This window comes from Papaver somniferum, chromosome 3 (genome assembly GCF_003573695.1).
Source record: "Papaver somniferum cultivar HN1 chromosome 3, ASM357369v1, whole genome shotgun sequence".
Lineage (NCBI taxonomy): Eukaryota > Viridiplantae > Streptophyta > Magnoliopsida > Ranunculales > Papaveraceae > Papaver > Papaver somniferum.
This window is the reverse complement of record NC_039360.1, coordinates 23035808-23063156: the sequence shown is the minus strand read 5'-3', so window position 1 is coordinate 23063156 and position 27349 is coordinate 23035808. Positions and strand designations below refer to the sequence as shown.

The 27349-nt window shown below is 37.5% G+C and overlaps 2 protein-coding genes across 2 annotated transcripts; both read left to right on the top strand.

Annotated features, from left to right (window-relative positions):
- The first annotated feature begins 805 nt into the window (after nucleotides 1-805).
- Nucleotides 806-2379, top strand: LOC113355560 (ethylene-responsive transcription factor ERF061-like). Its single transcript, XM_026598449.1, has one exon. It carries the CDS (start codon nucleotides 928-930, stop codon nucleotides 1798-1800), a length of 873 nt encoding a protein of 290 aa, XP_026454234.1. The 5' UTR covers nucleotides 806-927; the 3' UTR covers nucleotides 1801-2379.
- Nucleotides 2380-13585: 11206 nt separating this feature from the next.
- On the top strand, nucleotides 13586-26550 carry LOC113359153 (ethylene-responsive transcription factor ERF061-like). The gene is made up of 2 exons (XM_026602831.1): nucleotides 13586-13986; nucleotides 26064-26550. The coding sequence occupies exons 1-2, from the start codon at nucleotides 13586-13588 to the stop codon at nucleotides 26548-26550; spliced, it is 888 nt and encodes a 295-aa protein (XP_026458616.1).
- Nucleotides 26551-27349: the final 799 nt, after the last annotated feature.

The window sequence follows — 27349 nt, the reverse complement described above, 5'->3', positions numbered from 1 at the left end:
ATCATATGAGCAAGATTAGAGCTTGTGTTTAGTTTTGAGAGATTTTCTAAACATCAATAAAGAGAGTTGTCTTTATATAAGCTAAGTTTCATCTTGCAGTTGCCATTATTTAGTTGACTGTGAATTATTGATATCGTCTACTGATTGCTTGCCGTGGAAAATATGTATGTGCATTGTGCATGATTGATTGTATACATTATGGACAGTAAAGCGTAAGCCAATCTTGCGAGAATCATACGTAACAAATTAAAGTCTTTCGAGTAGACCTGAATAGCTTCAATCATGCGACTAAGTTTTCGAGGAACTTTTGCGCGCATTCTCATTTCTAAGGATACGAATCAGCTGGAAACAGTCCCTTGAAAAACAACCGTTTTTTCAAGCTCGTTTGCCCAGAGCCAGGATGATGCCTTATGTTTTAGCTTCGCCATGTCTAGCAATTTGCACACCTCTTAGCAGTAACATGCTAAAGATTGCACAGTGCATACGTATAATCTACGTAAGACATACGTAGGCAATCAAGAATCAATCAATCACCAAATTTCTTCTGAAGACATGTGGTACCATGAAATTTAAGAGACACAGCCTGTGACTCATACATACATAAAGTTACTTTTTGGCTTCTCTGTCTGTACACAGAAAGTTTGAAATTTTCAGCAACACACCCATGAGGGGGACTGCCGACCATTTTGATAACGAAAATAGTCTCCTCTTCTTTTGGGACCATATGTCATGTCCCTCCTCCTCTAGCTCCCTATAAATTAACTTAACAGAGAGGGAAACCAAGTAATAATCTCATTGCACTCTCTTCTTCCTTATCTCTTCTCCATTTTTGCAGACCAAAGGGGATCAACCTTTTTTTTCTCAAGGTTTCCTTCTTGTGTTCTTGCACATTATTTTTTCTTTGTGCAAACAAAACCAGAATTCATCATGAATGACTTAAATTTCACTCCACAGTTTTCGTTTTCTAGAAATTCTTCTTCATTATTATCAGAACTCTTATTAACAAGCGGAACAAATCCACTAGATTCAATCTTCTTCTCATCAAATTCCAGTACTTGTTCTTCATCGAACACCATTGTTAGTAATCCTTTAGAATCAATCGGTTCTTCCGTTTATCTCCGCCAAAGAGAATTTCTTGAAAAGTTCAATTTCGAAAGGTCTAAGACTAACAACACTGCAACTCAAAACTCCCCCACCTCAGTGCAAAATACTACTTCATATCTTAGTAGAAGTGATAAGATGAAGAAGCTTTACAGAGGCGTGAGACAAAGACACTGGGGAAAATGGGTAGCTGAAATACGATTACCACAAAACAGAATCAGAGTTTGGTTGGGAACTTATGATACAGCCGAGGTAGCGGCGTACGCGTATGATGTTGCAGCATATAAACTAAGAGGAGAGTATGCTCGGTTGAATTTTCCTAATCTTGGAGATGAATCGAAGTTAAGGTTTTCGGATCGAGCGCGACTTGGTGCATTACGGTCTTCAGTTGATGCTAAAATTCAAGCAATTTGCCAAAAGGTCAGGAGAGAAAAAGGAAGGAAAAGGAAAGGAAAAGGAAATACTACTAATAATAACAAAACTAATGGTGAAGCAGCAAATCCAAATTCAGTTTCGAGATTGAGTTTGGAGTCCATTTCAGAGGAAGATTCTTCGTCAAATTCCCAAGATAAGAATTGTTCTTCAGTGCTGCTGGGTGGTGGTGAAGAAGATTTGGATATGGAATTTGAAGGTTGTTGTTCACTTGCTAGAATGCCATCTTATGATACTGATTTGATTTGGGAAGTTCTTGCTAATTAGTTAGTGCAGTATAAATTTTGTGAAATCTTGTTTTCTTGAAGCAAATATATCCATCCCATAGTGAATGGTCTTCTAAGAACTTAAAAGTCCACGTATATTCTTGAATACCTTTTTATGTAGCTTCAGTGGCACCAATATTCTCCTCTGTAACATACAATTTGCCAAAAGGTCAGGAGGGAGAAAGAAAGCAAAAGGAAATACTAGTAGTGATAACAAAACAACTGACACAATACTAAATCCAAATTCTGCTTCGAGGTTGAATTTGGAGTCCATTTCAGAAGCAGAATCTTCATCGACAAAAAGTGATAACTGTTCGGATTCATCCCAAGATGTGAATTGTTCTTCAATGCTGCTGGATGGTGGTGAATATGAAGGTTCAGGGTTCAGGGTTCACTTGCTAGAATGCCATCATATGATCCGGAACTGATTTGGAAAGTTCTTGCTAGTCCAATTTGTTGTTAAGTTGTTTTTAAATTATACGGTTTGGTGTAATAAGTAAGATGAGAAAGTATAAAAATAAATGTGATTGATTTTATTTGTTCTACTCACATTATTATGAATGGTTTGGGTTAAACCTTGTTAATGAAATGGCTAAGATTAGTAAGAAGTCCTTATTCAGATTTCTCCGATGAAGAAGAAGACACATTAATTAAGTTGCACCTTCAACTCTGGCTTCTCAACAAGACATTGCTATCAGTGGATGGTGAAATAACAAACAACAGCAAGCATTGCTATCAGTGATAATTAAGCTCCTAATGTTTTCCTGTCATTTATGGTGTTTACGATACTAAAAGTATGCTATCTCTGCATGCTCGTGCCAAAATTACTTATTTTTCCGTTGTCGAATAAAATTACCTGCATTGTACTTATTTTTTGTGATTCTACCAAGCCTGTAAAGCTCAGCGGTCAAGTTGCAAATGGGTACCACTGCTACCTTATTGCAACAGAACTGAACTCGGGAAGGCTTAAAACTTTAAAATGACAGTATTCGGTTTGGATAATATCTTGATGGATCTTTGATCCATTCACGTGATATATCCGGACATGCATCTTGATCGACCTTTTCTTTTCTTTTCTTTTCTTTTCTTTTATGCTTCAAAATTAAAAATACAAAAGTCAAATGCGAAGTCCCCTGGGTGTGGATAAAATCTTGATATCTTTGTATTACCACCACCGGCAGGCCGACTATCAATCTTCTGCTGTCCGTGATACTTTTTCCTCCCTGTTTGAACAAAGTCACAACTAATACAATGGCACTGCCTATGGTACCTACCTTGCTGCTGATCTCATGCTCTTCTTTGGTGAATTTACGCAAAATTTAATAGCATTCAGCATAAAAAAATGGCCTTGGTTTCTTAGTTAATCAAGATTAAGCCAAGGAAAGGATTACGTAAGAATATTGGTGGACTAACGAACAAAGTTAATTTGAGTCTCAAAAGTCTTAAGATAAGATAGTCTTTAATAAGGAGAACACAGATGATGATTGAATCAAAAATCCGTCAAAGATCACAGATATATGTATGTTGGGGCGGAGGGAAGAAAGGGTGTTCAAAATTCAAACCGACCATCGGCCCACAGGGCCATAGGACAGACATATCACACATAGCTAAGACAAAAGCAGAAGGAAGATCTAGAGCACAGCTTTCTTAAATTGGTTGATTGTTGAAAATGACATAAGCTTATATATCCTCTCCAGTCCTCCCAACCAACTAGTGTAAACGAAACACGTCAAATATTATGTAGATTTCTTTCTGGTCAAAGCTGATTTGATGCTCTTTCTTATATATGCTCCGACCATATGACCCTCTTTTAACATCTGCCTAGCTGTTCTGGGGGGTGTTTCCAACCTAATTTATGACTTTTAACTAGTTGTATTCTATGTAAAAATGCCGAGGAATCAAACCAATATATTTTCTTGCAGTGGGAAATTACACGGGTTACATGGGACTATTTTTTGAACTTTCATTAGTTGCAGTGGAGTGGGTTTGTTAGGGGAAAACTCTAGAACCCGACAACTATCATTGTCCAGATATGGGACAATGTATCTGGATTTTTAATCATTCCCCTCTTCACCCCGCTACTAATCCCGATATTAGAATTATTCCCCTCTCAACCATTAGGATTGTGCCAGCTCATTCCCAGTTTTGGACAAGGCTCTTATTGGAAGTAGTTTAGTCAAGTCAACATTTGTTGACTTGACCACTGTTATTTTGTAACTGCTGTTATTACAGCTGCATCTGTGTGTGTCTGGCTGTCTGTACATCACACTCAATTGTACTTATAGCAGAGGCTTTTCTGTGTCTATTATCTTTAGTAATAATATTCTTTCACATACTTTCACATGGTATCATCAGGGTTCGATCTCTAGAAATTTTTTCAATAATCTTTTCAGTCAATCAATCAATAACACTCTTCCTGCAAATACTTTTCATCATATCTTTTCAGGAAGACCTGTCTGTGAATCAACAAATTTTTTAATACCTATTTTTTGGTTCATCTTCAACAAATTCGATTCAGATATATTCAAGATTTATCTGGATTCCTTTGGTTAACAAAAATTGTTCATGTCTGTAATTGTTTACACAAGAAGAAACAAGATGTCTTCCGCTGCTCAAGCTGGTAATCCTTTACCTTTTTCAAATATAACAAATTTTGTATCCTCCAAATTAGATTCTTCGAATTTTCTTGTCTGGAAGGATCAGTTTGAGTCAATTCTAATTACAACTGATTTGTATAGTCATGTTACAGATGATGATTAAGAACCGCTTAAGGAAATTGTTGTTAATGGTGTTACTGTTATTAATCCTGAGTGGGTCTTGTGGAGAAAGCTAGACTGTTTTGTGGTTAGTTGTTTAAAGGCTACATTTACTCCTTCAGTTTCTGGTGATGTTTTGGGTCTTTCTCCTGCTAGAGAAATTTGGGTTTTTCTTGAAACTAGCTATAGGAAGCAGTTCATGGATAGGAAAGCTATGTTGAGGAATCAAATACATAATTTCAAGAAAGGGAATCTCACAATTCAAGTTTATCTGCAAAACATCAAGACTATAGCTGACAATTTAGCTGCTATAGGTGAAAGGGTTCTTGAGTCTGATTTGGTGAATTTGGTAAATGGTTTAGGCAGGGAATTTGATAGTTTTGTGATTGCTGCTCAAAATAGGGAACATCCCTTTTCTTTTGCTGAATTAAAACCAAGACTGCTGAACCATGAGCAATGCCTTATTGCTCATCATCAAGAGACTCAGAGTTTGTTTGATAGCCAAACTTCATCTGCTTTCTACAGCAAGAATAATAATGGTGGTAACAATTTTTCTGGGAATAACAAGAATAAATTTAAGGGTTAAGGAAATTTCAAGAATTCTACAAATATGAAGGGTTGTACTAGTCAAGAAGGGTCTTCTGGAAGTGCTAATGGTTTTGTAAGAAGGGATTATTCTCAAGTTGAGTGTCAGATTTGTAGGAAAAAGGGTCACTATGCAAGTAGATGTCATTTTAGGTATCATCCTCCAACTGTAACTTCTACTTCTTCTTCCTATGGGCATATTGCTACTGTGGAACCTGTAGAACAACAAGTTGCTTCTACAACTCATGGAGCTCAAGAATTTGCTGGTTTTTCTGCTTATTCTGCCAGTACTTCTACTCCACAGTGGATCTCTGATTCAGGTGCTATAGCTCACATGACTGGTGATGATACTTTGCTTCAGCATACTTCTAGTTACAAAGGCAAGGATAATGTGCAGATTGGCAATGGTAAGTCACTACCTATAGTGTCTACTGCAAATTCTGTTATTCAAGCATCAAATACTAGTTTTAAGATCAATAATGTCTTATTAGTACCAGCAATGAAGCATAACTTACTTTCTGTTTCTAAGCTCACGCATGATAATTCTTGTTATTTTAAGTTTTATCCGTTTGATTATAAAATAAGGGATTTAACAACAGATAGTTTATCGGCTCAGGGAAAAATGGTTAATAATCTGTATCCCATTAGTCATATTGTGCCTACATATTCTGCTTTTTTTTTCCTAATGTAGTAGCTTCTTCCTCTACATGGCATAATAGACTAGGACATCCTTCTCGGCATATTCTTCATAAATTGTCTTCTCAACATAAGATTGTTTTAGCTTCAAATTCTTCTTCTTCTTCTTTATGCCATCCTTGTCAACTTGCTGATAGCAAGAAACTGCCTTTTCAATTGTCTCCATCCCATGCTGAGAAACCACTGTCACTAATTCATGGTGATGTGTGGGGTCCTACCATTTCTTCTTTAAATGGTTATAAATATTATATACTGTTTATTGATGATTTCAGTCGGTTTCATTGGATTTATCCAATGGAACTGAAGTCTGATGCTGTTCAATGTTTTTCACATTTTAAAAATTTGACTGAAAATCAGTTTTCTACAAAAATCAAAGCTTTTCAGGTTGATGGAGCCTCTGAATTAGTTAAAGGGCCTTTTAAAGTTTTACTTGAATCTAGTGGTATTCTTATTCGCATTTCTTGTCCTCATACCCCTGAGCAGAATGGCCTTGCTGAGCGAAAGCATAGGCACATTACTGAAATGAGTAATTCTCTTTTATTTCATGCCATGTGCCCAAAAGAGTTTTGGTATGATGCTTTTCTCACAGCCTCTTATCTCATAAATAGAACTCCCACAAAACTTTTGGATTATAAATCTCCTTTTGAATTTTTATTTGGCTTTGCCCCTGATTATAGTTTTCTTAAAATTTTTGGTGTTGTTTGCTATCCTTGTCTATCTCATTCAAGAGCTGACAAATTATCTCCAAAATCTGTTAGGTGTGTTTTTATTGGTTATAGCATATTACATAAAGGTTTTAAATGTTACAATCCTGTTACCAAAAAGTTGCATATTTCAAGAAATGTGGTATTTGATGAATCTCAGTTTTATTTTGGTTCTTCCTTTTCTGATTCATGTGTTTTTGAAACTCCTTCTCTTTCTGAGTCTCTCCCTACTAGTTCTGTTATAACTAGGTCCAAAACTGGGGTTGTCAAATCAAAACAATTCCCTGATCATGTTTTGATTTCTACTGTCAAGCATCCTTTATCTCATTCTCATACTGCATTGTTAACTACTATTTCTGAGCCTAAGAATTTTAGAGCAACAATTAAAGATCCTAAATGACAAGTGTCTATGAAAGAAGAACATGATGCTTTGGAGTTAAATGGAACTTGGGAAAAAGTGCCACCAGAACCTCATATGAATATATTAGGATGCAAGTGGGTGTCTAAAGTTAAACAAAAGTCTGATGATACTATAGATAGACTCAAGTCACGGTTAGTAGCTAAGGGTTATGACCATCAAGATGGAGTGCATTTTACTGAAACTTTTAGTCCATTAGTAAAGTGTACCACTGTCAGAGTTGTTCTTTGTATGGCTTTGAATCATAATTGGCAAGTAAGACAATTGGATGTTAGTAACGCTTTTTTACATGGGTTTCTTAATGAAGATGTTTATATGATTCAGCCACCTGGTTTTGTAGATCAAGATCATCCTGAGTATGTTTGTCATATTAACAAGAGCTTATATGGACTGAAACAAGCACATATGGCTTGGTTTCATAGGTTTAGCTCTTTTTTGTTGTCATCTGGGTTCAAGAAGTCAATCTCTGACAATTCTATGTTTGTCTTTTATAACACCAAGGACATTGTTATATTATTACTTTATGTTGATGACATTCTTTTAACTGGTAGTTCTTCATCTTTGTTGGATTCTTTTATTACTTCATTAAAGACTGAATTTGCTATGAAAGAACTAGGAAACTTGGGATATTTTCTGGGAATTGAAGCTGTTAGAAATTCTGGTACAATTGTTCTTACACAGAAGAAGTATACTTTGGAATTGTTAGATAAAGCTAACATGTTGGATTGTAAGACTTGTGATACTCCAGTTGTTAAGGCTTCAAGAGCATCCATTCATGATGGTACATTGTTAGTAGATGTCTCTGAGTATAGGTCTGTTGTAGGTGGCTTACAGTACTTAACTGTTACCAGACCAGACATATGTTTTGGTGTTAAATATGTGTCACAATTTATGCATGCACCAACAGATATTCATTTGCAACTTGTTAAAAGAATCTTGAGATATTTGAAGGGTACAATTGGCTTAGGCATTACATTAAGAAAGGGTGATTTGCAGAATTTAAGAGCTTATACATACTCAGATTAGGCAGGCTGCCCTGATACGAGGAGATCTACATCAGGATATGCAGTATTTTTGGGTTCTAGTTTTATATCTTGGTCTTCCAAGAAACAACCAACTGTTTCTAAATCTTCAGCAGAAGCTGAATATAAGTGCTTGTCTGTGGCATCAGCTGAGATTTCTTCTTTACTATCTGAGTACATATTTCTTTAAAGTGTCATGCTCAACTTTATTGTGACAACACCAGTGTTATTGCTTTGGCTTCTAGCCCTATTTTTCATGCCAGGACAAAACATATAGAGCTGCAATATCATTCTGTAAGAGAACTTGTTGAAGATGGTTTTATTCAGTTGCTTCATGTTGCTTCTGAGGATCAGCTAGTAGACTTATTCACAAAGGGGCTTTGTTATCCAACTTTCTCAAGGTTGTTTCTGCAGTTGTTAGGTTCTTCTTAAACAGCTCCCATTACTTCTGCAATAACTACTTCTTCAACAACTGCTACTACTTCTGGAGTTCTTGCTTAGTAGTTCTTATGATTCTTTACTTTGCAACAATTGTAGTATCAAGACTTAATTTCCTCTCTGTGTTGTTGTTCAAACTTTGCTGTTGTTTATTCTCCCAGCTTCAGTTTGCAGGGGAATATTGGAAGTAGTTTAGTCAAGTCAACATTAGTTGACTTGACCACTGTTATTTTGTAACTGCTGTTATTACAGCTGCATCTGTGTGTGTCTGGCTGTCTGTACAACACACTCAATTGTACTTATAGAAGAGGCTTTTCTGTGTCTATTATCTTTAGTAATAATATTCTTTAACATACTTTCACAACTCTATTGTCCCAGCTCATGTCCCAAGTGTGTCAGAAGTACTATTTGTGAGTGGAGTATCGAGTCTTTGTCCCGACGCAACAACCAACACATGGAACCCATATTCACCCACTGGTAATTCTAATGCAAAAAGGGTTTCCACAACCATCCAATCCACAATCAGGAGTTTTTGCGGGAGCTAAAACCGGTAGGTGTAGCACTCCTCATTTGGGATATTGATCACTTTGTTATTTGGTGGGCAATGTGCGAACCTATTCAATGGAAAGTATAAATTAGTGGATTTGATTAATGACAATGTAAAGACTTATTTTTAGCTGGTGCGTTGGAACTATTATTAATTTCAATACCTATTCGTTGAATACTGCTTTATATAATTGGGATGTTGTAATGCGTTAATTTCCTAGCTCTACTATAATTGAGCTTGTTATTGTCAAATTATCATTCGCCTTGGTGGTGATCTATTTTTTTCCCAATAATATTCTTTTTTAAGATGTATCAAAACACCCTCTATACAATCCCATAAGATCCTATAGATCATATATGTTTGGGTTTGTTTCTAAAAACGGATCGATGAAACTGTAAGGAAAGTAAATATGATTTATGTGTGACATCTTTACTCGCCATTTCTTTTGGTTTTAAATCTTGAACAGTGACATGATTCCCTTTTTAATTGCCGAGAGATACCAACGAGGAAATAGTCCACGCATACACAGGCATAGCGGCACAGGAGACTTGTATAAAGTTGTAAAACATAGTATTAAAAGGTAAAGTCATGTTCGATTGTACCAGTACTAGAGCTAGGATCGTACGATCACGTCCAATGGATGTTCTTTGTGGTCGACATAGAATTCTAGACAACGTTAACCGAAGGGAAAGAACTACGTGCAGCTATCTAGCATGTAAAATTAATAACTACGAATGGTCAATTCCAATAGCTTTTCCACCTTATTACAGTTGAACGTATACCTAGTACACAAATAATACACGTATACATACGAGTATACGTCCATAAGGAGGTAGTGGCCACTGGAATCATGTGGCTATAGAATGCCGATATATAAACAAAATTCGTTACAGGACCACAATGTGGTCGAGTCGGTTAGTCAAGGCTTGTTACGTCGGCAAGACCCTACTGCTCTATACTAGCCCGTATACTTCCAAAAACATACTTTTTCTCTATTTATTACATCACAAGTCTAGCGGCTATTATACATTTTCAAACTTGCAATTAATTAGGATTAATATATTTGACACAACAGGCAGTTACCCAGGAGTGCGACTCTCATATTTGAGGTCCTTCGATTCAGTCTCATAAACTCTTCTCATGTTTTTCCTTTTTTTGGGCGCAATGGTATCCGAAGAGCTTGCATAAGTGAGGCTAAAATATGAGGTTTAACGGTCTACGAAGTCTGCATGCATGCTAAAAAAACGTAGGCGTGATAAAAAGGAATAATAAAACTGGGTGCTTGCATATCTAGTGAGGCTACACGAAAGTTGGACAATAAATAGGATCATAGAGAGACAAAGATAAAGATAGTGTTTTTGACTTTGATTACTGTGGTTATGTATTCTCAACTTCGTCACATGATTTTCCTCAAAGTTTCTTCTCCTCTTTTCTTTTCTTCCTTAGCAGCAGTTCATAGCAAGCTACCTTCCTTATCCTTTGAATATGATTGTGATATCAATTTTTGACTTTGGTGTACATTACCTTATACCTTTGGGACTTGTCCCACTTTGATCCTGATGTTTGCCTTTTTGATTTCATGAGCTTTTGCTTGGTGCATGGTGGTTGAATGTATAGCTTGGGATTTCTGGTCTCTCTGGCTCTCTACCTCTTAGCAAAATTATTTGAGTGTCAAAAATAATAGAAGTGTGTGGGTTTCCAACTCAAAACCAATTGGCAATGAGTGGAGTGGCTCCACATCTTATATATTAGGACCATAAGGAGGTAGTAAGCAATGTGAGACTAAGATGTGACTAAGACTTTCCTTGATCTCCGTTAAAATACCCTAACAAAATTAAATATAAAAAGATGCATGATTGAAGAAGGAAATCAATCAAAAATCATACATGATGATGATATATGTATGTTGGGGCGGAGGGAAGAAAAGGTGTTCAAAATTCAAACCGACCATGTCTCACACCGTAGGCCCATAAGGCAGACATATCACAGTATCACACACAGAGCAGACAGATGATCTAGAGCACAGTTTTTTCAAAATCGATTGATTGCTGAAAATGATATACTATCATCTAGCAAGTATCCTCCTCAGTCCTCACAACCAACTAGTGTAAGCGAAAGGCGTCAAATATCGTCTAGATTTCTTCTAGTCAAAGCTGAATTTGACCCTTTTTTTAACGTCTGCTTAACTATTCTATTAAGACTAAGAGAGTGTTTCCAAACTTTTGAGTTTTGTGCTTCTGCTGTTGTGCATATTAGAAAATTACTTCTCGAGATGTACCCAAACATCTTTTAAGAAGTACTAATGAGGAAATATTCCACACAAAATACAAACGTAGAGGCATAGGAGACTTGATTTTAAAAGGTAAAGTCAAGTTCATGAATTGTACCAGTACAAGGATCGTACGATCACGTCCAATGGGTGTTCTTTGTTGGTCGACATGGAATTCTAGACAACGTTAACCGAAGGGAAAGAACTACGTACAGCTATCTAGCATGTAAAATTAATAACTACAAATGATCAATTCCGATAGCTTTTCCATCTTATTACAAGTACGCCTATATATAACACAAAATTGGTTAAAAAGACCAAAATCAAAAATTCCTGGGTGAAAAAGATTTGTACATTTTGATACTGTTTAAATGGACAAAAATTAAACAGGTACTGTTCAAATGGACAAAAATATAAAAATAGCCAGGATGTAACCAATTTCATCCTACCAATTTTCAAATATTTTTTCTTATTTTTAATTTATATCAGGATGCATCCAGTTTCATCCTTGTTATTTTTTAAGTTTAAGCCGCGATGAATCCAATTTCATCCTTGCTATTTCTTTTCTGTTCATTTCACCCATCATAATTTTTACTCGTCCATTTGAACCATGTTTTAAATTTTTTTGGACAAATGACCCATTTTTCGTATATATAAGGAGGTAGTGGCCACTCGAATCATGTGGCTACATGCCGGTAAACAAAACTCGTTACAGGACCACAAGGGGCCCGGGTCTGTTAGTCAAGGGCCTGTTACGTCGTTGGCAAGACCCTACTGCTAAATATACTAGTCCGTATACTTCCAAAAACATACTTTTTCTTTCTTAACTGTCATTTACATTTACACTGTTACATCACAAGTCTACTAGCTGTTATACCTTTTCCAACGTACTATTATCGATAAGGGGAAATAAGTTTGACACAACAGCAGGTTGGCTAGGAGTCTGGCTCTCATACTTAAGGTCGTTGGATTCAGTCTAATAAAAACTCTTTCCATGTATCCAATGTATATTTCTTTCTTGGGAGGATGGTATCTGAGGAGCCGAGGAGGGCAAAAGTGACAAGCGGCAACAGTGATTCTAAACCTACAGTACAGAGGATGCTCCGGAGTAAAATCCCATGAGAGGATGATGTACACCTACGAGGTCTGCATGCATGCTAAAAATGTAGACGTGATCGAAGGGAATAATAAAATAGGATGCTTGCTTATCTAGTGAGGTAGCTACACGAAAGTTGGACAATATATAGGATCATAGAGAGACAAAGAGAAGGATATTGAATTTGTTTGATCATGGGGTATGCGTTCACAACTTCATCACATGATTTTTCCTCAACATCTCTTATCTCCCTGCTACTAGTTCCTCATAGTAATCTATCTTCATCATCTTTAATGATTTACCTTTTCACATTAATTTGATTTTGATATTTTCCTTTTTGATTTCATGAGCTTTTGCTTGGTGGTGGTTGATTGTATAGCTTGGGACGTCTGCTCTTTCTGGTTCTCTACTTCTTGTCGATCGATAATTTATCAATCAATAATAGTACGTACATATCTTAAAGATGATTAATTCATAAAAGTGTTCTGCTTCCACACGCATTTGAAAAATTTAATTAGTCGACTCTAAATTATGGATATCGTCTACTGATTGCTTGCCCTGGAAATCATGTATATAAATCTTGGACCATAGAGAATCATGCCACTAGCCTGCCATTTTGTATTACGGGTTTCCGATACGGTGAACCATGCGGCCATGGCTCTGGCAATTACTAATACAACAAATTATGCATGGGCCACAATCGCCGGTTGGCCTGGAACATGCCGTAAAATCACATTGCAAAACTGCACTGTACACACGACTATACCTATACGTAGGCAACGAATCTAATCATGAATCAATCAATCAATCACCAAATTTCTTCTGATCTGCTGAGGACACGTAGTAGCATGAAATTTAAGAGACACAGCCTGTGAACAATAAATACATAAAGTTGCTTTTTAACTTGTTACTACAGAAAATTTGAAAATTTCAACAGCACCATGCGGGGGGACGCAGGACCATTTCGATAACGAAAAATAATCTCCTCTTCTTTGGGACCATTACCATATGCCATATCCCTCCATTCCTACTCCCGCTATAAATTAACTTAACAGAGAGGGAAACCAAAGTAATCCTCAACAATCTCCTCTCCGGCCTTGTCTCAAAACCTCTTGAAAATTTTCTCATTTCAAAATTTCTTTCATTTTCGCAGACAAAAGAAAGGATCAATTTTTTTTTCTTTGTGCAAAATCTCTGCAGAATCATGAACGAAACGTTAAATTGTACTCCACACTTTGCATTCTCCACCGGAAATATGAGCAGCAACATTAGTTCATCTTCATTGTCATTATCACAACTTTTATTATCAGGAGGAACGAATCCATTAGATTCAATCTTCTTTTCATCAAATTTCTATACTTGTTCTTCATCAAACGGTGCCATTGTTAGTAATCCTTTAGAATCAATTGGTTCTTCGGTTTATCTCCGTCAAAGAGAATTTCTAGAAAAATTCAATTTCGAAACTAAGTCTAACCGAACCAACACCATGTCATCATCATCTACTCAAAATTCTCCCACCTCTGAAACTACTACTACAACTACATATTTTAGTGATAAGAAGAAGGATAAGAAGCTTTACAGAGGTGTGAGACAAAGACAATGGGGAAAATGGGTAGCTGAAATACGGTTACCACAAAACAGAGTTAGGGTTGTTGCGTATGTACCAATAAAACACTTAAGAAAGATGTTAGAAAGATGTTAGAATAAAAAGATTAATTTCTGGAAGGTAAATAAACACTCAATTGGACTGCAAATAGAGGACAGAGTCACGTGTTCAACATGCTTTCCTTAACACGATATTTGACCGGTACGCCTCAAGAATGAGTGATGCCTATACCCTGTGGTCAAGTTCGTATCCAGGATAAAACTGCCCGTTGCAAGCACTGTTAGCACTACAGTACTTGCCCACTCTTACGACCTCAACAGCGATTGCGCACGGAATGAAAAATAAAGGACCACACGGGGGGAGAAGACGAAAAGAAGAGGATAGTAGCTCTTCTGGACACAAAAAAAAAAGAGAGAAAGTGATCGCTTTATATAGGGGAGAATAGAGAGAGGTCTCATAAACGCGCATTAAAACAATTTCAATTAATTCATATTTTTTTCCAACGGTTTTAAACGTTCATGCATCACTTAATATCGATTTGAAACGTTCATGCGTCATTATGTTTGATATAAGACGTTCATGCAAATTTAAGTCTGATATAAAAACGTTCATGCAAATTTAAGTTTGATATAAAACGTTCATGCAAATTAATGTTCATGCATAAACATAATGTTGCCCAAAGAATTATTTTGTTTCAAATATTAATTCGATAATTCAAACGAAATTTTGCCAAAAATATAAGTCTTGACCCGAACCCGAACCCGAGCCAGGCCCGCCCGCACGCACGGACGGCGGCGTGCGTGCTTCGGTGCGAAGCACCGCGCGTGTGTGAAAATGTGCGATTGCACCAACTAGCCCATTGCCTAAGTCCTCTCCCTCGCACAAAAGTGCTAATGACCAAAGGGACACTCTAATATCAAAAAATTCAATACTTATGGAGAGGTATCATCTTTAGTTTTCCCTATGTGGGACTAAAGGTTCATTCACAAATAGTAAAAATGAGCTAGTGTCCTTAGTGACCAATAGATCCTAAGTTCCAATCCCACCAAGACCAAAAAACCAAACTATTGTATAAATTCATTTTCTCTAACAATCCCTCACATGAATGAAATACCGATAAAAAATCAGAAAACGGAAAGCGAGAAATACCACTTAGGCAAGAGGTGTCCATGAGGTCTTGAACCTTTGCTTAGTGAGAAATTGCCGGAACTACTTGATGGACAGTGAACGCGATGTCTTGAACTACCATCGTTTGGTGTAATCCGCGATAATAACCACGCGTGATATCTCTCTAGGTGCTGTCGAGTTCGTGCCGTTGTGTCCTTTTTAGCCCTGGACAAATCCCGTTTCTCAGAATGCTCTAGAGAATCAGCTCTTTTCTCATAGGAAGTGACCCACTTCCACATTCAGATAGGTGAGTTCTATCAAGAGTGTTTACTGCTACACCCCACTTCAATCTAAAATTGAAACTATAGAACTCATTAAGACTTAATAGAAACTCATCCTCACATGCAGTCACACTATCACGTCTACACCATAGGGAAGGGGCAGAGAATGAATTCTCTGATAGTGTTTACCTTGACCCGCCACAAATTAGTTTCTCATTCGAAACCTTGATCTTGGGATCTCCAGTCAGCAAGGTTGAGTATCCTTCATGGCAAGTTTATTTAATGAGCCTAAGCCCCATCCCCTTAGATGCATTACTAACTATCTCCTTGGACAAACCTTTCGTCAAAGGGTCCGCGATATTCTCCTTGGAATTAACCCAATCAATGGAAATGACGCCTTTTGAGATTAGTTGTTTTAGGGTATCGTGTCTTCTCTTTATATGTATAGACTTCCCATTATAGTAGATGTTTTTAGCTTTAGCTATGGCAGCTTGATTATCACAATGTATAGATATAGCCGGCACAGGCCTATGCCAGAGAGGAATGTCTTCTAAAAAGCATCTTAGCCAAGCAGCTTCCTCTCCTGCTTTATCTAGCGCAATAAACTCAGATTCCATAGTGGATCGAGCTATGCAGGTCTGTTTGGAACTCTTCCAAGAAACATCCCCACATGCTAGAGTGAAAACATATCCACTCGTAGACTTAGACTCCTCTGAGTCTGATATCCAGTTTGCATCACAAAATCCCTCAAGGACGGCAGGATACCTTTCATAATTCAAACAAAAGGTCAACGTGTATTTCAAATACCTCAACACTCTAAAAAGTGCATCCCAGTGTTCCTGCCCTGGATTACAAGTATACCTACTTAACCCACTCACAACATAAGCAAGGTCTGGCCTAGTACAGTTCATCAAATACATCAGACTTCCTATAACTCGTGAGTATTCAAGTTGTGATACTCCATTACCTCTGTTCTTTTTGAGTTTACAACAAGGATCATACGGAGTATAAGCAGGTTTACAATCAAAATGATTGAATTTTCTAAGCACAGATTCAACATAGTGAGATTGACTAAGACTATAACCGTTAGAATTTCTCCTAATTTTCATCCCTAAGATTACATCTGCAAGGCCTAAGTCTTTCATGTCAAAGTTCTCATTCAGCATGTTCTTAGTGGAATTAATTACATCCATGTTTGTACCAAGTATAAGCATATCATCAACATACAAGCATACAATCACACAAGCATAATTTACAAGCTTAGTATACACACACTTGTCAGATTCATTGATTCTAAAACCACTAGAAAACATTACATGATCAAATTTTTCATCCCATTGTTTAGGTGCTTGTTTCAATCCATACAAAGATTTTTTCAGTTTACAAACTTTGTTTTCACAACCTTTCACTACAAAGCCCTCAGGTTGTTCCATGTAAATTTCTTCATCTAATTCACCATGTAAAAAAGCTGTCTTTACATCCATTTGATGTATTTCTAGGTTGTGAACCGCGGCTATAGCAATTAACATCCTAATGGAATTAATTCTCGTAACGGGTGAGTAAGTATCAAAGAAATCTACACCTTCCTTTTGTTTGTAGCCTTTGACTACTAACCTAGCCTTGTATTTTTGAATAGTTCCATCTATGTTACGTTTCCTCCTGAAGATCCATTTACATCCTATGGCCTTACACCCTGGAGGTAAATCTACTATCTCCCATGTATCATTTTCTTTGATGGATTCCATTTCACTAATAGAAGACTCTTTCCACCACGGAGCTTCAGAAGAAGTCATGGCTTCTCTATAAGTCTGAGGATCAGACTCTGCTAGTGTTATGAAGTCAGGTCCAAAAGAGGTTTTGGTTCTAGCCCTTTTACTCCTCCTAAGATCAAATTCTACTTCATCTTCCTCTAAAGGTAAAGTCTGACTGGTTGAAGGAACATCTAGGGGATCAACACCTCTCTTACGAGAGTCAGATTTTAAAGGAAAAAACATTTTCAAAAAACACAGCATCCCTAGACTCCATAATAGTATTTACACCAATTTCAGAAACATCAGAATTCACAACCATAAATCTATATGCAGGTGTATGTTCAGGATACCCTATGAAGACACAGTCAACAGTTTTGGATCCTGTCTTGGTTGCTTTAGGTTTAGGGATATGAACCTTATCCAAACACCCCCACACTTTAAAGTATGCTAAAGAAGGTTGTCTACCTTTCCACAATTCGTATGGAGTTTTATCTGATCCTTTAAAAGGTACTCTGTTCAGGATATAGCAGGCTGAGAGGACAGCTTCCCCCCACAAGTTCGAAGGTAATCCTGAACTAATTAACATGGCATTCATCATCTCCTTAAGGGTGCGGTTCTTACGTTCAGCTACTCCATTCGACTGAGGTGAATAAGGAGGGGTAACCTCGTGTATTATGCTATGTTCTACACAAAAATCTCCTATAGGAGTTATGTACTCGCCACCACGGTCAGACCTAATGGTTTTAATGGTAGTATTCAATTGTTTTTCAACTTCTAGTTTATACCTCTTAAAAGCTTCTAAGGCATCATCCTTACCTCTAAGCAAATATATATGACAGTACCTAGTACAGTCGTCTATAAAAGTAACAAACCATTTCTTGCCACCTCTAGTTTGAACTGATTTCATGTCAACTAGGTCTGAGTGGATTAATTCTAAGGGTTTAGAATTTCTATGAACATTTTTGCTAAAAGGTTTTCTAGCATACTTTGATTCTACGCATATTTCACATTTGTGTTCCTTTTCCAAACTAAATTTGGGTATGCAGCCCACATTGGCTAGTTTAAGCATTGACTTATAATTTACATGTCCAAGTCTACCATGCCAAACGTTCAAAGACTCACAAACATAAGCAGAAGAATCATTATTATTCATTACAGCAGAGTTTACATTAAGCTTATACAGACCCTCAGTCTTACAACCCTGCCCCACATAATCCTTACCCTTAGTTACAATACATTTCCCAGATTCTATTACAATTTAAAAACCCTTATCATCTAAAACAACACAAGAAACAAGATTTTTGCAGATGTCCGGAACATGAAGAACTTCATTCAAAGTGAGAGTCTTGCCAGAAGTGAGCTTGAGCCCAACTTTGCCTTTTCCTACAACCGCAGCTGCAGATGAGTTACCCATATAGAGTTTTTCTCCTTCCTCTACCTTATTGTAGGAGGTGAACATTTCTTTGTTCCCACAGACATGTTTGGTAGTCCCAGAGTCTACCCACCAGTCTCTCACATTTGTTACCAAATTTACTTCAGACACCGTGCCAGAAAATTCATCTTTGTTGTTTTCAATCAAATTAGCATTATTTTTCTTTTTAAGGTCCTTACGGTGTCTACAGTGAACCGCCATATGGACAGGATTTCCGCAAGCATAGCAATCACCCTTAATTTTATTAATGTTATATTTAGGTTTCTTGGAGTTGTTTCGGTTCTTATCCACATTGGAACCTTTGTGTTCAGTCACATGAGCTTTGTAAGACATGTCCCTTGAAGAAGATACATTTTTGTCCTTGGAGCACGACAATTCTTCAACTTGAATTTTCTTACCCAGTTCAACCATAGTAACTTCAGCAGTTTCATGTCTCAGTTTCTTCTTGTACTCGGACCAGGAAGTAGGCAATTTCTCGATAGCAGTAGACACTTGAAAAGTTTCACCAATCACCATACCTTCCGCAAGAATTTCATTCATAATTTGCTGGAGTTCAAGGAATTGATCAACCACAGATTTCTCATTCACCATTTTATACTCATAAAGCCTAGCTACCAAGAATTTCTTACTTCCGGCAGTTTCAGCTTGGTATTTCGCCTCCAAAGCAGCCCATAAATCAAAAGCAGAAAAGTTTTCTTTAGCATTGTAAAAATTATACAAAGCATCCTCCAAGCAATTCAGAATATGATTTTTAGACATCTAATTGTTCCTCTTCCATTCTTCTAAAGAAGACTCACGACCAGCATCATTCAGCGATTCATCAAAAGATTTGAGAACATAGGAATCCAACTCATGGTAACTTAGAAAGAATAACATTTTTGACTGCCACCTCTTAAAGTCTTTTCCAGAAAACTTTGCATGCCTTTCAATATCGTTCTTACCTATTGTTACAGACAAAAAACAGAAATATCGTGTTAAGGTTGTTGCGTCTGTAAGAATAAAACACTTAAGAAAGATGTTAGAATAAAAAGATTAATTTCTGGAAGGTAAATAAACACTCAATTGGACTGCAAACAGAGGACAGAGTCACGTGTTCAACACGCTGTCCTTAACACGATATTTGACCGGTACGCCTCTAGAATGAGTGATGCCTATACCCTGTGGTCAAGTTCGTATCCAGGATAAAACTGCCCGTTGCAAGCACTGTTAGCACTACAGTACTTGCCCACTCTTACGACCTCAACAGCGATTGCGCACGGAATGAAAAATAAAGGACCACACAGGGGGAGAAGATGAAAAGAAGAGGATAGTAGCTCTTCTGGACACAAAAAGAAATGAGAGAAAGTGATCGCTTTATATAGGGGAGAATAGAGAGAGGTCTTATAAACGCGCATTAAAACAATTTCAATTAATTCAGATTTTTTTCCAACTGTTTTAAACGTTCATGCATCACTTAGTATCGATTTGAAACGTTCATGCGTCATTATGTTTGATGTAAAACGTTCATGCAAATTTAAGTTTGATATAAAAACGTTCATGCAAATTTAAGTTTGATATAAAACGTTCATGCAAATTAATGTTCATGCATAAACATAATGTTGCCCAAAGAATTATTTTGTTTCAAATATTAATTCGATAATTCAAAAGAAATTTTGCCAAAAAATATAAGTCTTGACCCACACCCGAACTCGAGCCCGAGCCCGGCCCGCCCGCACGCACGCACGGACGGCGGCGTGCGTGCTTCGGTGTGAAGCACCGCTCGTGTGTGAAAATGTGCGATTGCACCAACTAGTCCATTGCCTAAGTCTTCTCCCTTGCACAAAAGTGTTAATGACCCAAGGGCCACTCTAATATCAAAAAATCCAATACTTATGGAGAGGTATCATCTTTAGTTTTCCCTATGTGGGACTAAAGGTTCATTCACAAATAGTGAAAATGAGCTAGTGTCCTTAGTGACCAATAGATCCTAAGTTCCAATCCCACCAAGACCAAAAAACCAAACTATTGTATAAATTCATTTTCTCTAACAATCCCCCACATGAATGAAATACCGATAAAAAATCAGAAAACGGAAAGCGAGAAATACCACTTAGGCAAGAGGTGTCCATGAGGTCTTGAACCTTTGCTTAGTGAGAAATTGCCGGAACTACTCTATGGACAGTGAACGCGATGTCTTGAACTACCATCGTTTGGTGTAATCCGCGATAATAACCACGCGTGATATCTCTCTAGGTGTTGTCGAGTTCGTGACGTTGTGTCCTTTTTGGCCTTGGAAAAATCCCGTTTCTCAGAATGCTCTAGAGAATCAGCTCTTTTCTCATAGGAAGCGACCCACTTCCACATTCAGATAGGTGAGTTCTATCAAGAGTGTTTACTGCTACACCCCACTTCAATCTAAAATTGAAACTATAGAACTCATTAAGACTTAATATAAAGTCATCCTCACATGCAGTCACACTATCACGTCTACACCATAGGGAAGGGGCAGAGAATGAATTCTCTGATAGTGTTTACCTTGACCCGCCACAAATTAGTTTCTCATTCGAAACCTTGATCTTGGGATCTCCAGTCAGCAAGGTTGAGTATCCTTCATGGCAAGTTTACTTAATGAGCCTAAGCCCCATCCCCTTAGATGCATTACTAACTATCTCCTTGGACAAACCTTTCGTCAAAGGGTCCGCGATATTCTCCTTGGAATTAACCCAATCAATGGAAATGACGCCTTTTGAGATTAGTTGTTTTAGGGTATCACGTCTTCTCTTTATATGTATAGACTTCCCATTATAGTAGCTGTTTTTAGCTTTAGATATGGCAGCTTGATTATCACAATGTATAGATATAGCCGACACAGGCCTATTCCAGAGAGGAATGTCTTCTAAAAAGCATCTTAGACAAGCGACTTCCTCTCCTGCTTTATCTAGCGCAATAAACTCAGATTCCATAGTGGATCGAGCTATGCAGGTCTGTTTGGAACTCTTCCAAGAAATAGCCCCACATGCTAGAGTGAAAACATATCCACTCGTAGACTTAGACTCCTCTGAGTATGATATCCAGTTTGCATCACAAAATCCATCAAGGACGGCAGGATACCTTTCATAATTCAAACAAAAGGTCAACGTGTATTTCAAATACCTCAACACTCTAAAAAGTGCATCCCAGTGTTCCTGCCCTGGATTACAAGTATACCTACTTAACCTACTCACAACATAAGAAATGTCTGGCCTAGTACAGTTCATCAAATACATCAGACTTCCTATAACTCGTGAGTATTCAAGTTGTGATACTCCATTACCTCTGTTCTTTTTGAGTTTACAACAAGGATCATACGGAGTATAAGCAGGTTTACAATCAAAATGATTGAATTTTCTAAGCACAGATTCAACATAGTGAGATTGACTAAGACTATAACCGTTAGAATTTCTTCTAATTTTCATCCCTAAGATTACATCTGCAGGGCCTAAGTCTTTCATGTCAAAGTTCTCATTCAGCATGTTCTTAGTGGAATTAATTACATCCATGTTTGTACCAAGTATAAGCATATCATCAACATACAAGCATACAATCAAACATGCATCATTTACAAGCTTAGTATATACACACTTGTCAGATTCATTGATTCTAAAACCACTAGAAAACATTACATGATCAAATTTTTCATGCCATTGTTTAGGTGCTTGTTTCAATCCATACAAAGATTTTTTCAGTTTACAAACTTTGTTTTCACAACCTTTCACTACAAAGCCCTCAGGTTGTTCCATGTAAATTTCTTCATCTAATTCACCATGTAAAAAAGATGTCTTTACATCTATTTGATGTATTTCTAGGTTGTGAACCGCGGATATAGCAATTAACATCCTAATGGAAGTAATTCTCGTAACGGGTGAGTAAGTATCAAGGAAATCTACACCTTCCTTTTGTTTGTAGCCTTTGACTACTAACCTAGCCTTGTATTTTTGAATAGTTCCATCTATGTTACGTTTCCTCCTGAAGATCCATTTACATCCTATGGCCTTACACTCTGGAGGTAAATATACTATCTCCCATGTATCATTTTCTTTGATGGATTCCATTTCACTAATAGAAGACTCTTTCCACCACGGAGCTTCAGAAGAAGTCACGGCTTCTCTATAAGTCTGAGGATCAGACTCTGCTAGTGTTATGAATTCAGGTCCAAAAGAGGTTTTGGTTCTAGCCTTTTTACTCCTCCTAAGCTCAAATTCTACTTCATCTTCCTCTAAAGGTAAAGTCTTACTGGTTGAAGGAACATCTAGGGGATCAACACCTCTCTTACGAGAGTCATATTTTAAAGGAAAAAACATTTTCAAAAAACACAGCATCCCTAGACTCCATAATAGTATTTACACCAATTTCAGAAACATCAGAATTCACAACCATAAATCTATATGCAGGTGTATGTTCAGGATACCCTATGAAGACACAGTCAATAGTTTTGGATCCTCTCTTGGTTGCTTTAGGTTTAGGGATCTGAACCTTAGCCAAACACCCCCACACTTTAAAGTATTCTAAAGAAGGTTGTCTACCTTTCCACAATTCGTATGGAGTTTTATCTGATCCTTTAAAAGGTACTCTGTTCAGGATATAGCAGGCTGAGAGGACAGCTTCCCCCCACAAGTTCGAAGGTAATCCTGAAATAATTAACATGGCATTCATCATCTCCTTAAGGGTGCGGTTCTTACGTTCAGCTACTCCATTCGACTGAGGTGAATAAGGAGGGGTAACCTCGTGTATTATGCCATGTTCTACACAGAAATCTCCTATAGGAGTTATGTACTCGCCACCACGGTCAGACCTAATGGTTTTAATGGTAGTATTCAATTGTTTTTCAACTTCTAGTTTATACCTCTTAAAAGCTTCTAAGGCATCATCCTTACCTCTAAGCAAATATATATGACAGTACCTAGTACAGTCGTCTATAAAAGTAACAAACCATTTCTTGCCACCTCTAGTTTGAACTGATTTCATGTCAACTAGGTCTGAGTGGATTAATTCTAAGGGTTTAGAATTTCTATGAACATTTTTGCTAAAAGGTTTTCTAGCATACTTTGATTCTACGCATATTTCACATTTGTGTTCCTTTTCCAAACTAAATTTGGGTTTGCAGCCCACATTGGCTAGTTTAAGCATTGACTTATAATTTACATGTCCAAGTCTACCATGCCAAACGTTCAAAGACTCACAAACATAAGCAGAAGAATCATTATTATTCATTACAACAGAGTTTACATTAAGCTTATACAGACCCTCAGTCTTATAACCCTGCCCCACATAATCCTTACCCTTAGTTACAATACATTTCCCAGATTCTATTACAATTTTAAAACCCTTATCATCTAAAACAGCACAAGAAACAAGATTTTTGCAGATGTCCGGAACATGAAGAACTTCGTTCAAAGTGAGAGTCTTCCCAGAAGTGAGCTTGATCCCAACTTTGCCTTTTCCTACAACCGCAGCTGCAGATGAGTTACCCATATAGAGTTTTTCTCCTTCCCCTACCTTATTGTAGGAGGTGAACATTTCTTTGTTCCCACAGACATGTTTGGTAGTCCCAGAGTCTACCCACCAGTCTCTCACATTTGTTACCAAATTTACTTCGGACACCGTGCCAGAAAATTCATCTTTGTTGTTTTCAACCAAATTAGCATTATTTTTCTTTTTAAGGTACTTACGGTTTCTACAGTGAACCGCCATATGCCCAGGATTTCCGCAAGCATAGCAATCACACTTAATTTTATTAATGCTAGATTTAGGTTTCTGAAACATACCTTTCTTGCCTGGAGGTTTCTTGGAGTTGTTTTGGTTCTTATCAGCATTGGAACCTTTGTGTTCAGTCACATGAGCTTTGTAAGACATGTCCCTTGAAGAAGATACATTTTTGTCCTTGGAGCACAACAATTCTTCAACTTGAATTTTCTTACCCAGTTCAACCATTGTAACTTCAGCAGTTTCATGTCTCAATTTCTTCTTGTACTCGGACCATGAAGTAGGCAATTTCTCGATAGCAGTAGATACTTGAAAAGTTTCATCAATCACCATACCTTCCGCAAGAATTTCATTCATAATTTGTTGGAGTTCAAGGAATTGATCAACCACAGATTTCTCATTCACCATTTTATACTCATAAAGCCTAGCTACCAAGAATTTCTTACTTCCGGCAGTTTCAGCTTGGTATTTCGCCTCCAAAGCATCCCATAAATCAAAAGCAGAAAAGTTTTCTTTAGCATTGTAAAAATCATACAAAGCATCCTCCAAGCAATTTAGAATATGATTTTTAGACATGTAATTGTTCCTCTTCCATTCTTCTAAAGAAGACTCACGACCAGCATCATTCAGCGATTCATCAAAAGGTTTCAGAACATAGGAATCCAACTCATGGTAACTTAGAAAGAATAACATTTTTGACTGCCACCTCTTAAAGTCTTTTCCAGAAAACTTTGCAGGCCTTTCAACATCGTTCTTACCCATTGTTACAGACAGAAAACAGAAATATCGTGTTAAGGTTGTTGCGTCTGTAACAATAAAACACTTAAGAAAGATGTTAGAATAAAAAGATTAATTTCTGGAAGGTAAATAAACACTCAATTGGACTGCAAACAGAGGACAGAGTCACGTGTTCAACACGCTGTCGGTAAATAAACACTCAATTGGACTGCAAACAGAGGACAGAGTCACGTGTTCAACACGCTGTCCTTAACTCGATATTTGACCGGTACGCCTCAAGAATGAGTGATGCCTATACCCTGTGGTCAAGTTCGTATCCAGGATAAAACTGCCCGTTGCAAGCACTGTTAGCACTACAGTACTTGCCCATTCTTAGGACCTCAACAACGATTGCGCACGGAATGAAAAATAAAGGACCACACAGGGGGAGAAGACGAAAAGAAGAGGATAGTAGCTCTTCTGGACACAAAACGAAATTTTGCCGAACCCGAACCCCGCATGCATGCATGCACGTGTTCAACACGATGTCCTTAACTCGATATTTGACCGGTATGCCTCAAGAATGAGTGATGCCTATACCCTGTGGTCAAGTTCGTATCCAGGATAAAACTGCCCGTTGCAAGCACTGTTAGCACTACAGTACTTGCCCATTCTTACGACCTCAACAACGATTGCGCACGGAATGAAAAATAAAGGACCACACAGGGGGAGAAGACGAAAAGAAGAGGATAGTATCTCTTCTGGACACAAAACGAAATTTTGCCGAACCCGAACCCCACATGCATGCATGCACGGCGGAGTGCGTGCTTCGGTGCGAAGCACCGCGCGTGTGTGAAAATGTGCGATTGCACCAACTAGCCCATTTCCTAAGTCCTCTCCCTCGCACAAAAGTGCTAATGACCCAAGGGCCACTCTAATATCAAAAAATTCAATACTTATGGAGAGGTATCATCTTTAGTTTTCCCTATGTGGGACTAAAGGTTCATTCACAAATAGTGAAAATGAACTAGTGTCCTTAGTGACCAATAGATCCTAAGTTCCAATCCCACCAAGACCAAAAAACCAAACTATTGTATAAATTCATTTTCTCCAACAAGGGTTTGGTTAGTAACTTATGATACTGCTGAGGTAGCAGCATACGCATACGACGTAGCAGCGTATAAATTACGAGGAGAGTATGCAAGATTGAATTTTCCTAATCTTGGAGATGAGTCCAAGTTAAGGTTTTCGGATCGAGCACGACTTAGTGCATTACGGTCTTCAGTTGATGCTAAAATTCAAGCGATTTGTCAGAAAGTCCGCAGAGAAAAAGGAAGAAAAAAGCAAGGAAAAGGATATAACAAAAGCAATGATAACATAGCAAATCCGAATTCACTTTCGAGGTTGAATCTGGAGTCCATTTCGGAAGAAGATTCTTTATCTAAGAGTGATAACTATTCAGATTCGTCCCAAGAGGTAAATTGTTCTTCAATGCTGCTGGGCCGTGGTGAAGAAGATTTGGATATGGAGTGTGAAGGTTGTTGTTCACTTGCTAGAATGCCATCTTATGATCCAGAATTGATTTGGGAAGTTCTTGCTCAATAGTTACTATCCAAATCATTATACAAGATATATATATCGTTTTCCTCCTATCTCTGGAAAGTCACATTTCTGAAGTTTTGTCAAATCTTGTTTTCTTCAAACTTACTTTCTGATGCGGCACATCATTTGCCACCGGATTCTTCCATCCGACACTGAACTCCATTAGGCGCGTAATTTAGATACTAAGTTACATGTGAGTTTTGGTGTTATGTAGCCTAAGTGGCACAAATATTCTCCTCCGTTACAATATCTAGCGGGTAGAAATCCAATTTACTTGCAGACTTTTTATGCCGCCAAGTAGTATATTTGGCTTTCAAGTTTTATAAAATTATGATGTGTTTAGAGTATCAAAGGATCGATTTTGGTGAAAGTTTTTGTAGATCTTTTCTACTGACATAATCCTACTCATGAACCGAAAGCTGATTTTCAGTGAAAATAGCTGCTAAAGTCGGCGCATAACCACTTTGACGAGGATCACGTGATTTACTTGTTTTCTTTTTGGGCGATGTTCACAAGTCTAGTTCTAGATATCCATAGAGAATCAGTTTCATACTTTCATTACTAGTGTCTACTTCTAGGAACCTTATATTAATACCAATTCAATTCAACACGGGCGAAAGAAAAAACCAACATACTCCTCGGCCTTCTAAACATTTTCAGGAATATTTTATTAGACACAATAGTGGGTGCTGGAAATTAGAAATAGACATCATAAGACAACTCCCTCCCTCCAGGGCAATCTTAATAGTAATATTTAGAGTTCAGACAGTGTTTTTTCTTTTCTTTTTTTTTTTCTTTCCAG

Excerpts from the sequence above, each read along its gene's own strand:
- LOC113355560 (XM_026598449.1), top strand. The coding sequence starts at position 928 with ATGAATGACTTAAATTTCACTCCACAGTTTTCGTTTTCTAGAAATTCT.
- LOC113359153 (XM_026602831.1), top strand. The coding sequence starts at position 13,586 with ATGAGCAGCAACATTAGTTCATCTTCATTGTCATTATCACAACTTTTA. Across the intron at positions 13,987-26,063 it reads AACAGAGTTAGGGTTGTTGC|GGTTTGGTTAGTAACTTATG; the intron begins GTATGTACCAAT and ends TTCTCCAACAAG.